The sequence below is a fragment of the Pholis gunnellus genome, assembly GCF_910591455.1.
Source record: "Pholis gunnellus genome assembly, chromosome: 15".
NCBI classification, from domain to species: Eukaryota; Metazoa; Chordata; class Actinopteri; order Perciformes; family Pholidae; genus Pholis; species Pholis gunnellus.
In genome coordinates this window covers 15,219,091-15,230,834 of record NC_136542.1, presented here as the reverse complement: position 1 = coordinate 15,230,834, position 11,744 = coordinate 15,219,091, and the positions used below count along the sequence as shown (strand labels likewise).

The following is an 11,744-nucleotide window of genomic DNA, read 5'->3' as shown; positions in this document are numbered from 1 at the left end:
CTCCAGTTTCAAATGAGGGCGGTGAACACACAGAAACTACCGACATCATACGCCACGTTCAGGTGCTCTCCGTAAACTCTTCCTCCCATTCCAGATTGGGATTGACTGTTTGGTGTTCAAGTGGTTTTGTCGGAAATAAGTATATAAAATCAGTCAAGAAATAAAGACTTTCGCGTGAAAGGGAGGTATATATCCTGATAACAGTTTGTTCCGATAAACATGCACAATGAATGCATCCATTCATAAACAGGGCTTGTTTGGTCGTTTCTTTGTAACCCCGATCGTGTTTTATCCCAGTATTCCCGGTAGCTCCTGAACGCAGCGTTGATCTCAGCGCGAGGCGGTGAGGAGATTTCAGTCCAGCCTCCACTCACGCGCGTATACGGAGCTGTTTAGTGGGTGAACACAAACAGACAAGCAGCACCGACCCGTTGACAATGTGACAGCATATTTTTTATTTAATTTAAATTGTACAACCACGTCGCCAAACTTTGGCACCTTTTGTTGCCTCTGTGTTGTGTTCAAGAAGCCATGGAGCCGATAACAAAGTGGACGCAGAAGCAAGTTATCGAATGGATGAGAGGTAAGTCTGGAGCAGTTAGTTTGTAACGTTAATTTAAATTTAAACTAACCCGTTAACAACAACGCTGCTATTCTGTCTCGACTAATATGAGTGGCTGCTCAGTTATCTCGCGCTAGTTTCGTAGAAACCGCTCCTGTGTGACAACATACCTCCGCTGAAGCGCTTAACAATGGGACACTGCGTTTTCTTTTACTCCTACAGATGTTAGCAAGTTGAGCTATTTCACTCATGCTAGCTGTGTAATCTGTCTGAGAAATCCCTAAGTCAGTAATGTTAACACTTTAGACCACAGACTCTCATCTGGCAGTGGTTTCCCTCTCTTCTCCAAAACCAGTTTCCATTGAACTAGTGTGAAAAGAGAGTGAACACAGTCACAGCCCGATGCACCCTCTCTTCACACTCATTGTTTTTAATTATGTAATACTGGTGTGTAACCAGTACTCACTTTAATGTTGCCCTCAAGAAGTCACTGCCCTGGTGTGTAAACCAGTCTTGCTCCCTCTGAAGGAGTCACAATTATCGATCCCTCTGTTTTGATCTGTTTTAGTGCTTTTTGGTCTTCTTGAGACTTCATTAAACCATACTTGTTGCAGATGGTCAGAGGAATGCTTGCTATGGCAATGACATCAGTACAGTTTGAACCTGGGTTCAGTCACAGCAGAGGTATGTCTAGTGAGCAACACCAAATGGTATGTTAAGTATGGATGGAAGTAGTCAAGAGAGTGCTGTCGTTCCAAACCCATAAAAGTGAAGAGTGTTTGTATTTAATGCCAAAAGGAGTGATGGGCTGTTTATATCGCCAGCAGTGGGATGAAGCTCTTGGTCTTTGCTTACAGTTTAGGACATTTGGAAACTTCCCAAAACAAATCATAGGGACTTCCTTTTTTTAATCCCATACTTTGTATCTCAGGGTAAACTCTTATTTGTTATTGTTTGGAACTATGACGGTGTTGTGGTGCAGTATCTGCTGATTGACTCCTGCCTGCCGGTGCTCATCGGTAGTCGGGAGCTAAAGGGGATTGTGGAAGGGTTAGGCATGGGCCAGGGCACGCATTGGATGGGGGATTAGTTTTCTACACTGGACCCATTGCTGTCAGTCAGGCTTCATTGCTGTCAGTCTCCCACAAATCTGACTCAGCATTTGTCTCCGTTAGGTTTTAACCGGTGGATTTGCAGATTCCTACAAACCCGGTAGAAGTAAACTAACGGAAATGACCGCAAACTATGCATGAGGACATTTCATAAAACACCTTCACTTTACAAACCCGGTGTAGTAACATGGGATTTACCATTCATATTACCAAGTGGTGGGTAAGTAGGCCCATTAGGTAGTTCTCTCGTTGTTATTCAGGGTTGTACTGAATTTAACTTAACCGAAAGTGCTCACTGCCGCTTTGTTTGTGCACTCCGAACTCAACAAAGCAGAAGATGCAGCCTTGCAAAGTCATCCCAAAGAGATCTAACTTTCCCCATTGTGGTCCAGCAAGGCCGAACAGCCATTTGCTTCGGTTAGAGGCGTTGTCGGTGGGTGTAGACTACAATTACTTTGCGAGAAGCCTGTAGGATCTGCCTCTAAGCCGTCAGACCCACAACACAAATAGAGCTCTCAACTAACAAACTACTGCGCCGCTAGCTGTCATAATTTAAAACCACTCCACAGATCACCGATTGGTCTGTCCCGGGTCAGTCAAGTCTTAATGAACGTTTCTAAGACTTCATATCTTATATATTATTAGTCCTCAACAGGGTTGTATTGTCCTCAGAGGCCACTGTATAGCGCACACGGCCACAACACAGCATGCAATCACCGATGATGTTTGACTGAAGGAAACAACTTGTGTAATTCCTTTCATATCTGACTCAAGCAGCGTCACACCGAAGTACAATCCATTTTGAGAGCAGGGTCGTGGCCTCGTGTTGACCCGTTCACACCAACCGCAAACACGGGTGTTTCCAGAGCGGTTGCGTCTGCGTGAAAGAAGTCAAATTAAACATTTTCCAGACAGGCACTGTATGAAGAAGACCCTCACTCTCATTTTGCCCCAGGTTGTTTTCCTCAGTAGGACAGGGACTGTTCTTTGTGTATTGAGGCTGTTGTTAATCACTTGCATTGTTAGAGGAGATCAAGCAGCGGTTGGTGGATGTTTATTGCCAGTGAAAGGGCGTTTGGTTCCTTCATTTTAAACACATTTGGGTTTTTTTGTTTTGAGGGACTGGAGTTGCCCTGAAGCACACTTCCTTCACCACAAGCTCTGATCTTCCAGCTGGACCTGTGGTGTTGTGTGATAGGTATTCCACATGTCATGTGTGGGACTGCTTACCCTTAGGGGGGGGGGGGGGGACAGGCATACACACAGCACAGCATACAAGTCACGGGACTATGCTTTCTTTTTAACCAGTAAATGATTACATTTTGGGTTTGTGTGACACTTTAACAATTCAATAAGGAAGAACTATCTACAGTAACATTAATACAGTGACCCACATGCACATGTCCAGAAAGTCAAAAGTGAAGTCATGTGCTGCTAGTCGTTTTCCAAATATAGTGCTGAATCCACATGCCATTCATTGGCAGTGCCTCGGCTGAGAGTGGCTGGCACTGTTGGGAATGTTTAGCCCGAAATAAGATGAATACTTTCTCTCTTTTTTTCTTTTTTTTTCCTCCCCACTTGTGCCCCGTGTAGTTATGGAGAGTACGACTGCCAAGTTTAAACAAGGCATTCCAAACATGCACAACTACTGTCTGACAGACTGGCTTTTATCCACTTCTTTAACAAGTCAGACTCTGCAGTTCAGTACAAGCTGGATATCCTCCAGCATTTTCTATACTTACACGCCGGCCAATCAAATGTCAAAGCCCTGTTTTTGGACATGGATTAAGGACGTGATGGGTTTATTTTAAGCAAGAAGTCATTGAAGTCCCGTTGATCTAGTGGCCCACATCTATCTCACCCCCCTGTTCTCATGCCCTCCTCTCAGTAGCTTATCAGTGATGTGTGTGTGAACGTTACCCATATCCAGAAGTCTTGATTATGAATGGCCAGATGCAGGCTGAACACGTGTTCCTTCACCACATCATAAAGCGTGTTTGATGTCTATGGAAACTTTTAAAGAGTAGTAGCGTGTCTCTGTGTTGTTGCTGCTGCATCCTGCCTCTCGAGTAGCACCAAAGTGCCAAGGAGGCAATTAGCTTGTCAGAGAGGTGGCAAACGTGCTGAATGCGCTTTTGTCTTTTTGACCAAGTGTGTGTGCTTCAGAAAATAACAGCACAGTGTCTTGAGTCCGCACATGCCGAGTGATTCCACTGATGGGTACCTTCAGCAGCCTTATCTATAGAGATGATAGCGGAGGTGTGAGCAATGATGGCTCGTGATCCTTATCTGGCTAAAGCGGAGACTTCCTAAACGGGAGCGTGAACAGACGTCCTGCAGACACCTCAACCTTATTAAGGCATCCACCGCCTCTCTTTATCGTGCCGGCTCTATCGGACAAGTGAGGTTCTGTGTTAGGATGGCCTCCAAAGGCATATATGCATTTAAGAGCAGCGTAAATCTGTACGCCCCTTCTGGTGGCCTCACGTATAAGGAAGTAACAAATTGAAACAATTTATTCATTTGAAAGTCCAGTCGTCCAGCCATTCAGCTTTTTCAAATGTACCTATTGTGTTCCATTGATGGGCAGATAACCATGTTACCTTTGCATAGAAAATGGCCTTTAGAGTTCAGGGGAAGTGCTGTAAGAGGATTCCCCCCGGGGAGAGGAGACTGAAAGGGAGTGCTGTGGTTTCGTTCCTGTCAGCCCGTTTCTCACACGGCCTGGTGTCCCAGCCTTATAGCCCCAGGAGCTCTCACATATGGGGACTTTTACAGAAATCATCAATAGTTAATGTCACCGTTCTAATCTCGCAACGAGGAGACAAAGACAAAACAAAGGTCTGTGTTTTAATCAATCTAAAGGTTTTGGTACGGTGATTGAGAGTTGTGCTTCAAGGCAATGCGTTCAGCATTGCTGTTGTGTTCGGGCAGCACGCGCTCATGATCCCTCATGTGTACATCCCTTGAACAGGGGTGATGATTTGTCATCAGTAAACCAAAAGCAGTTTGCATTTGCACGCATATCCAACAGTCCTTCGCTCAGTCAGTTGCCAGGAAAAGGGAGACAGAGTGTCACCTTGTTTGCCTGCCAACCTGGGGCTAGACCAGTTTGCTTTTTATTCAAATCTAAAATGTGCATCGCAAATCTCTCAGATGATCTCAGCTTAGCCGGACCTGCAAGCTACTTGGCCCCTGCTGTTCCCTAAGAGCATTGGCCTGCGAAGTGCCATGCTTAAGCCACAGGAAATAAAAGCTCCAACCTGAGGTGGCACAGCGGGTGCAAGTGCAAGTACGGGTTACATGCTGACTGACCTCTCGTGAGCCTGCCCAGACTAACTGGTTTATTGCGTGTCATGAGCTTCACTCTCACAGTCATGTGATTTAAAGTTTTTTTTTTTTTAGCTATATAATAAACGCTCCACTTGCTCCCACACCAGATCTGTGCTTGTATGGTGATTTAAACTCCCCTAGAGAAGGAAAAGTCAAGTGAATGGCTGTGTTGGTGTTGCTATCAAAGCACCGCTAATGCAGTTATGCTCAAATAACCACAGGACATGAGAGGAATGCAGTCAACCCCTACCAAACCAAACCAGCCGCTCTGCGAATGAGCAGTCAAAACAGGTCACACATGTCCTTTGTGTCGTCCGGGGCCACCAGTTGCTTTTAACGGATTTAAAATACCGAACGCGGACACGAACACGTTGATGGTCCCCCCCCCCCCCTCGCTGACCAAATACACACAAAGCTCTTTCATCCCGCCACCGGCTTACACTGCGATGGGAGTGTAATGTCATTATGATTATGAAGTGATGTGTATCTTTTTATGAACTGTTACCCACTTTTGGGTTGAGCCGGGCACTTGGGCGGATGCCAGATCAGAGCTTGTTCAGAACGTGTTCAGACTTGTCCATGTTTTCCCGGTCCTCTCGCAGAGACCGACTGAATTCCTGTCTCGCTATTCACACCGTTTAAAACTGCCGTCCCGGTAGGAAATACAACCTTATGACTAAACTTAAAGATAATCCACTGGCTTTCGTTTTGCACTCCATGTTTATATTTGCATTTTACACTGCGTTGGAATGAAATACGTATTTGCATTGAGGCTGTTCTGGTTGTCGGTCTCCGTGCTTGTGTTTTCACTTGTTGTGCCGAGTCTCCGAGTCCGTCAGCTCTCTTGTTTACTTGCTACGTTAGAGACCGCTGATAGATGAGGCAGCTGTATTGGGTTAGTCTGTGTTTCCACAGCATCGACGGTGCATTGATGAGCACCGAGGCCCACGAGCAGCATGGCACCCTGAATGGATGAAAGTTGTTTTAACCATGAAACAAAAAAACAACAACACCTGGATGATTAAAGGGAAGCCCCATACTTTCTTTGTGGTTATTTTTACGGGTGGTTTTCCTTGCAGGTCTACAGCACACAAAGGCGCATATAACTCTATTACGCTGATACGGGGAAACAACTGTGCCGAGCTTCTGTTGTCATTTTGCCATGTTTGAAAAGTCACCAAGGGAGTCCACAGAAAACTCCACAAATGAATAGCAGTGAAGTCATTCTTACTTTCCAGAGGATCTCTTTCACTTTTCATCCATCTTCTTCTGAACTTCCAATGTCACAGCTCACTCTTCAAGAAAAACACATGTTGTTTATTCCTTTATTCTCTCCCAACAGACAGAGAGTCTAACATGCAGGTAACTTATAAGAAGACAGGTCAGCCGTGACAGATCCACCCTGTTGTGCTTTATCAAAGTGGACTCTGTCAACCCACTGAACTTTCAAATCCTCTACGTGTTTGCCGGAGGCTGGAACTTGACAAAGCTGATATCATATCTCAGCCGATCTTGACTCAAGGCTGAAAGTTAGAAAGTGTCAGACAAAACAATTTAGTTCCCTTGATCTCAATTCAATAGGTTGTAGGATAGTGTGGATTTGTTTAAGCAGGGAGTGGTGGCTCCTCGTTTTTTAAAATAAATAATGGAGCTGAGGAAACAATGATAGGAGATTCTGTTGATCCGTCCTTTTTGTTTCCTCTGGTGTAGAGCTGGGGAAAGCCTCTCACCTGCCTTTCCACCTGTTTGTATGTGGCACCATTTCCAGTCAACAGCACATTCATCATTTATAGGAACACGACTGTCCCTTTCTTAACATGTCACGGCAGTGAGGGAGACCCACAACAGGTGCTGGCAAGAGCACAAACAAACCTCACCTGGAACTGGGCGGTGTGTGTGTTTTTTTTGTGGTGAGAGAGATTAGCATGAGAGAGAGAGAGAGAGAGAGTGCGTGTGTGTTCATGGAGAATCCATCGTTGGTTTTAGAGCATCAAAACCAAACATAAGGACACATCTTGAGTCTGTACAGTAACCACAGCACCACCTGCATTGTGTGAATGTGTGTTCCCGATGGCTGCGTCACAGGCATCCCGTGCTGCGGGTGACACACTCGCGTCATTGCTACCTTTCTTTGAAGATGACTCACCCCCCCCCCCCCCCCCCCCCCCCGCAGTAGGGACAACGGGATGAGCTGGCGAAGGCCCGCAGGCCGCATAGTGATGTCTTACGTTGCATAATTTCTTCAAGTGTACATCATGTCTGCTCCTCTCTGTCATATTATGTGTCATTAGGAATTTTCGTGGGAAAGCTGACTTTGTCGCTCTGTGTTCAGTGTATGCGTCTTTTTGTGAGGCGTGAGCACTTTGTTGTTTTTGTTGGTCTTCTGCGGAGAGGATAGATTAACTAATGAGGCTCTTCCTCCCCTGACCTGGACACAAGCCAGCAATAGATCTTTGGATTGCGGTCACATTCTCCTCTCCACTTCCTCCTCTCCCTCTCTCCACTTCAGCCTCCTACAACTTCCTCAAACCCCCGTTCCCCATCCCCCCCGGAAACTCTTCCCACTTCCCTCTTGCCTCGTCACTAACTTTATTTACATCTCCAGCCAATGCTTCAGCTCTTTGTTGGCGACAATTGTGACCACTAGAAGAACTGTGCGCTGCCGCAGTGAAGCGCTCCTGCTGGGTTTAGCCCGGGGACAGGGACAGCTGAGAAGGGGACCTCCACTGTGCCAGGGTCAGATATGGACCCGCTGTCGGTTGTGATCGAGTAAATCCCCTTCTTGGCTTGGCAGTGGAATCTTTTTCTTTCTACTTTTTTAGTCAGGCTTTTTAACAAGATTCGGGGGGGGGGGTTACCCTCTGGGAGATTAATAGCAATTAGCGGGTTCTTATCCAAATTTGCTTATGGGGGATCTACATTAGGAATTGAACTGCACTCAACCACATGAGCCACAGGGGCGATATGAAGCTATCTTTAGTTTAATTAACAGCTTGCTTCTGTCTGTCATATCTTTCCGTTTTCATAAAAGCATTGTCCTACAACATAATGGCACAATGGATGCAAAGTTAAGTTTGGCTCTGGAAGAAAATGTGCCCACATGCAGTGTTAGCCTGAGTGCTAGCACACCATTCCCATGGCAAACTAAATGAGTGGGGCCTTCCCAAAACCTTGTTCATCTTAATTGTGGTTTCCATAGGCAGCTATTATGGTGCTGGTAAATTGCTCTGTAATCAGTGTGTAGGGCCACCCTGATCATACACCATACATGCAATGGGATGAAAGCACCAAACTGAGTTCCCTGAGCTTTTTTCCCCTATGACCCGTTTGTGTCTCATTGGCTACGACGGTTAAGTTTTATGGGGTATGCCGCCTCTTAAAAGTGGTCATTTTCTGTTTTGGTCTTTCCTTGTCTTTTTCTGTCTTTTGTTCCCCCTCTTTTTGCCTCTTTCCTTCCATCTCCGTCTGTTTTGTAAAGAGCGACAGTCTTTAATTATAGTTTTGTCTTTGGGAAAATAATGTGTAGGCTGTAGCAAAGTGAGTGTCTTAGAAATCCTGTTGACACATAAACAGTGCAGTCTGTTGTGCAACATCCCATTACAGTTGTGACTCTCAGGCCACACAGAGTCAGTGTCCTTATTGACGTAACATCTATTGTGATTAAAAACATGAGACCATTCCCAAATTCCAAAAGTGACGGTCTCCATTGCATTGTGCACCTTCAAGACACAAACACTGCGACTATCTTGGGATACATGTCAACAGGGGGAACCGCAACAATATGAATGTAGGATGGGCCAAAGAAAAGATGAGAGATTGTGGTGGGTGGAGTAGCAGGACCAGGACTGGGAGGAGGAAGGGAGGGAGGGAGGGGGGTGTTTGAGTCATGTTTGAGGTCTTTGTTGCTTTCTTTAGTGAGTGTTAATGCTAGTGGTAACGAGCTGCAGTGTGGCCGAGCGGCCGACTGGCTGGAGATCAATGGGTGTTGTTTTTGTTGGCCTGAGAGGTTGTTGTCCTACACTCTAGCAGAAAGATAAGCTGCATGTGAACAGTTGAACAGACCTGTCTTTGAATATTCCCGCGCTGATGTACCAACTACTTGAAGACGATACATTGTAATGTTGTACAGCATATTGGCATTGCCATAGCAGGGGGAGCACAGGTGGAATTAATATCCTTAATTAGTGAACAGCAAACTGTATTGCATCCCTAATTAAGGATATTAATTACACCTGTGTATACACGGCCCTGTGCCTGCTGGCTCATTGGCATGGCTTAACGCATCACCTTAATGGAACAGCCGTCATTAAAGGAGTTAGTTAGCTTAGCTTAGCACAAAGACTGGAAACTGAGGGAAACGACTAGCCTTGCTCTGGAAAATGGAAACAAAACCGCTTCAGTTCACCAGCTAACTCATCTCATTAACACATGTCATTTGTTTATTAAGTACACAATCTGAAGTGCAAAAAAAATGACAGTTGGGGTTACCAGTTACTTCCTTGGGTGCGTTCAAAAATAGTCACCCGGAGGGGCAGAGCGCACTCTGCGCTATATAGAACCAGGCGGCAACCTCCGGTATTTACCAAAATGTTGCACTTTTGATTTTGCTCTTCCAAACCTGACTTCTGCCATGCAAAAAGATCAATGCTTTTGAATGAAATAGAAAACCAATCAGACTGGTGAACATGAGTCAGTATCCCGGATAATACTGGAACTTGTTCTCCAGGTTTCCCTTTATCAGGATATAAGCTGCACGTTTTTGGCATTTATATACATGCTGCTTACCAACCCAAGAATCCTCAATTTTAAGGGAAAAAACTTAAACTTAACTAAAACCTAATGATGTTACAGGTTGTAGACTCAGTGACCCAGACAACCAGTTTTTCAGTTTTTTTTTAACTCCCTTAGCTTAAGCAACTGTTTCGGTTGGTTTGCAAAGACAGTCTCCATAACTCTATCCTCTTATCTGTTTATGAACTCATCATGTATCGGGTCATAGGACATCCAACGTTACCCTCCTGCGCTCCTCTGCTCTGCTCTGCTTTACCTCCAGATGTCATCTCTCCTCTCGCTCCAGTCAATATTAACCAAGCTGTCCACCCCCTCCTCCCCCCCGTAACCTGCTTAAACTTAAAAAGCTGACACGTTACCAGCAATGTGATTGGGGCTGTGTGCTGTTGGAGTTGAAGATTGACTGAGCCCAGGGGCTAGTGCTCATAGTAGACAGCCCCGCCAACTTTGACCCCTTTTCTCTCATCAGTCATCGTCCATCACCCCGTAAGAGACAGAGCTGCTTTTGTCTGCCCGTGCAGCGACTAACCTCAGCTGCTTTTTCTCACTTAGCGAGCTCGCTCTGGACACGTCACAGCCATTTTGTAGTTGTCTGTTTTTTAGATTAGGGGTACATGAAGTGAAACACCCTTTTGTTAGCTGGAGGAAGCGATGGTAAGATTAAAACACGGGTCGCACAGGTTCATAGCCAGTTTAAGCTGTCAGAGATATTCATTCTCTGTGTTCAAAACTATTGCAGTTTTTAGCTGCTGCAGGAATATCTTGGAAAGAACAGCCAGTCTCTGGAAACATGACACAGTAACGCTCATCTTTGTCAGGGAAACGACTTATTCAAAGCAACCATAAAACAAGATGATTAGCCTCCGAACGGACTTTAGTGACGAGTCTCCTAGAAAGCTGTGACATTCTACGATACTGCTCACAGATGAGGACACAACATGCTTGATGGAGAGATGTAGAGCACCATTGTGTAACTCCTATTCCCAGCTCCCATTCGAAGGGCCAGCCCAGTGTGTGTGTGTGTGTGTGTGTGTGTGTGTGTGTGGACAGGCTTTGTTGTCCTGTGAAGTCATGCATTAGGGGATAGCTTAGCAGTCGCCGAGAGAAGCTCTTTCTTTCTTTCTAATTACAGCACGGCCTGGTCCGGCCAGAGACCATTGTGCCAGGGTGCTGTGAATTCCCACAATGGAGCTGCTCAGCGGAGAACAATGAGTCAAATTCCTGACCGTTCCCAGCAGGTTCAGAGGCCGTGCTGACGAATAAAGACGGCAGCGTTACAGTGGCTTTGCTATTCTACACCCAGTGGGGATATTGGTTTGTGTTTGTGCGTGCGTGTTTGTGTGTTCCTGTTTGTGTGTGTGTGTGTGTGTGTTACAGGGTGGCTACGTCTCCCACTGGGAGCACAGGGAGGGGTTGAAAGATGGGGGAGGTGAAGAGGAGGGCGCTTGTTTCGTTCTTTCTGTCGGAGGTGAAAGACTGTTCGCTCTTTGCCGGTGTAATCAAACCCCTGAGAACCAAAAGTTGGCCACTAAAAGCTGCATTGAAAGCATTGTTGATCAAAATTGATCATAGATCTGCCGGAACACTGGACTTCCTGTAAGACTACATGTACAAACCCGTTCTGATCACACAGACACAGTGGGTCCTTCGCTCTCATGTACTTGGCCACGATAAACACAATCTGCTGTCTTTGTGCTTCTGTACAGATGGCAAATGTCGAGATTGTGACAAGAATAGCCCTGCCATTTGCAAGCGGAAGGGTTCTGTTGTTTACATTGCCAGAAATGTGTGCTTACACAGCCTTTAAGTAGGCTGCAGAGCTCCAAGGCCTCCAACAAGGTCTGGTTGCACTTGTTGCATCCAGACTGGAGTTTCTGGGGTTCTTGCTTTCCCAGCTGCTCAGAAATATGACGTGTGTGTGTGTGTGTGTGTGTGTGTGTGTGTGT

At 45.8% G+C, this 11,744-nt stretch overlaps 1 protein-coding gene across 1 annotated transcript in view; it reads left to right on the top strand.

Annotated features, from left to right (window-relative positions):
- The first annotated feature begins 410 nt into the window (after positions 1–410).
- The window catches only part of LOC306707614 (connector enhancer of kinase suppressor of ras 3-like), a 45,286-nt gene continuing 33,952 nt past the window's right edge, over positions 411–11,744 (top strand). Inside the window, exon 1 of the mRNA XM_079175131.1 lies at positions 411–583. Within this exon, the coding sequence (XP_079031257.1) occupies positions 532–583 (52 nt within the window). The 5' untranslated portion in view covers positions 411–531. The remainder of the gene's footprint in view (positions 584–11,744) is intronic.